This window comes from Pteropus vampyrus, unplaced genomic scaffold (assembly GCF_000151845.1).
Source record: "Pteropus vampyrus isolate Shadow unplaced genomic scaffold, Pvam_2.0 Scaffold36, whole genome shotgun sequence".
In the NCBI taxonomy this organism is placed as follows: domain Eukaryota; kingdom Metazoa; phylum Chordata; class Mammalia; order Chiroptera; family Pteropodidae; genus Pteropus; species Pteropus vampyrus.
In genome coordinates, this window is record NW_011888817.1 from 389,245 (window position 1) to 390,872 (window position 1,628).

The 1,628-nt window shown below is 55.3% G+C and overlaps 1 protein-coding gene across 1 annotated transcript; it reads right to left on the reverse strand.

Moving 5' to 3' along the window:
* Nucleotides 1-583: 583 nt before the first annotated feature.
* RNF186 (ring finger protein 186) lies at nt 584-1,291 on the reverse strand. Its single transcript, XM_011357503.1, has one exon. The coding sequence runs from the start codon at nt 1,283-1,285 to the stop codon at nt 584-586; it is 702 nt and encodes a 233-aa protein (XP_011355805.1). The 5' UTR covers nt 1,286-1,291.
* Nucleotides 1,292-1,628: the final 337 nt, after the last annotated feature.

The window sequence follows — 1,628 nt, forward strand, 5'->3', positions numbered from 1 at the left end:
ACTCGACAGGAGACCCAAACCGCCAGAACTTTGAGTGAGTTGCGATGGGCACGAGATGGGCCACTTTGGGTGGAGAACAGGAGGACTTCCGGTGGGCTCTGACTTCCCAGGAGGGAAAATGTGTAACAACCAGAACTATGAACAAACTGCTCCAAACACACACACACAAACAAACCAAAACCAAGCAAGAAAATAAGACCTGCTACATAAATTGCAAAAAAGAAAAAATTGTTTGTTCTTGGATAGTGTCAATATCGCAATACCTTTCATCAAGGTCGAGAAAGAAAACCCAGGAACATTGGAATAAGAAGACTGTGCCCCCCCGACCCCCGTCTTATAGCATTCGAGTCATTTGTGCCTCCTTCCCACCCCAACAGTTTAGCTGTGCCGTATCCTGGTCCGGCATAAGTCTATTGTCCAAGCACATAGTTCTTGACTCAAGACAGCCATTCTGGCTTTGGCTTGCAAGTCTAGCTAACATTTTATCTCCCAAGGGTTACTTCATAACCCTTTACCCTGCTCACTCTGAGAGCAATGGGGCCGCACAGATAGAAGGTACTGCAGGTGCCTGGTCGGGGCGTACTCAAGCGATGGAAGAGATCTCACTACGTTTCTGCTCTCTGCAGAAGAGAGTCCTGGGGGAGGGCTGGCAGCTGCTCTGGCTGCTGGGGTGACAGCAGAAGAGGGTGGACATCAGCAGGGTCAGGATGATGATAAAGGTGAGCGCCCACTGGATGACGCCGGGGTGGACGAAGGGCAGGATGAGGATGATGAGCAAGACCAGTAGGAGCAGGTGTGCCACCAGGCGCCGGGCTGCCACGAGGCTGGCACTTGCCACATCCTGCTCATCCTCTCCTGACAAGCCGGGGTGCCCTGCTGTCAAGTTGGCAGGATTCGCCAGCTCCTGAGGACAGAGCTGCACCTCTGGGCATGGCCGGGCTAACCGCCTCACCACAGCCTCCTGGTCACACAGGCTGCAGATGAGGCCCCCGGGGACAGCGGTGGCCTTGCGGCACAGTGGGCAGATGATGGACCAGGTGCCATCCTGCATGCACAGCAGGAGCTTCAGGCAGACAGCGCAGAAGGCATGCTGGCAGCTCAGCAGCTTGGGAAATCGGGCACTGCTGTAGGGCTCCCGGCACACCAGGCACTCCAGATCACCGTCCAGGTCACCGTCCAGGGATCTGCAATGACCCCCAGCAGGGATTGCGGTGTTGGTGGTGGTGGCTCCTGCAGAGGTGGGCTGGGGCTGCTGTGGGACCTCAGTGCAGGCCATTCTGGGCATGGGAGTCAGCAGGATGTGGCAGCTCAGGGCCTTGGCAATGACAAGGAGTATCGGCTGGTGTCGCTGGCACCTGGACGTAGTCTGAACTTAGGCTGGGCGTATCAAGCCTTCTTTTCCTTCTTGTCAGATGCGTGGTGACAACAGCCATCTGGCACTACTCTCTCAGGTCTGCTCGGTTTGTCTCTGGGCTTATGTTGTCCCTTCAGTTGTCATTATTATTTCTCTTCTGGAAACCTAGGGTTAATCAGTAACCCACAGGCCTGCAGACTTTGAATTACCTGATAGAAGGGCCAACGTGGGCGGGGCCGACGAGCGAATCAGGATTTTCCTGTTGGGGCAGGTG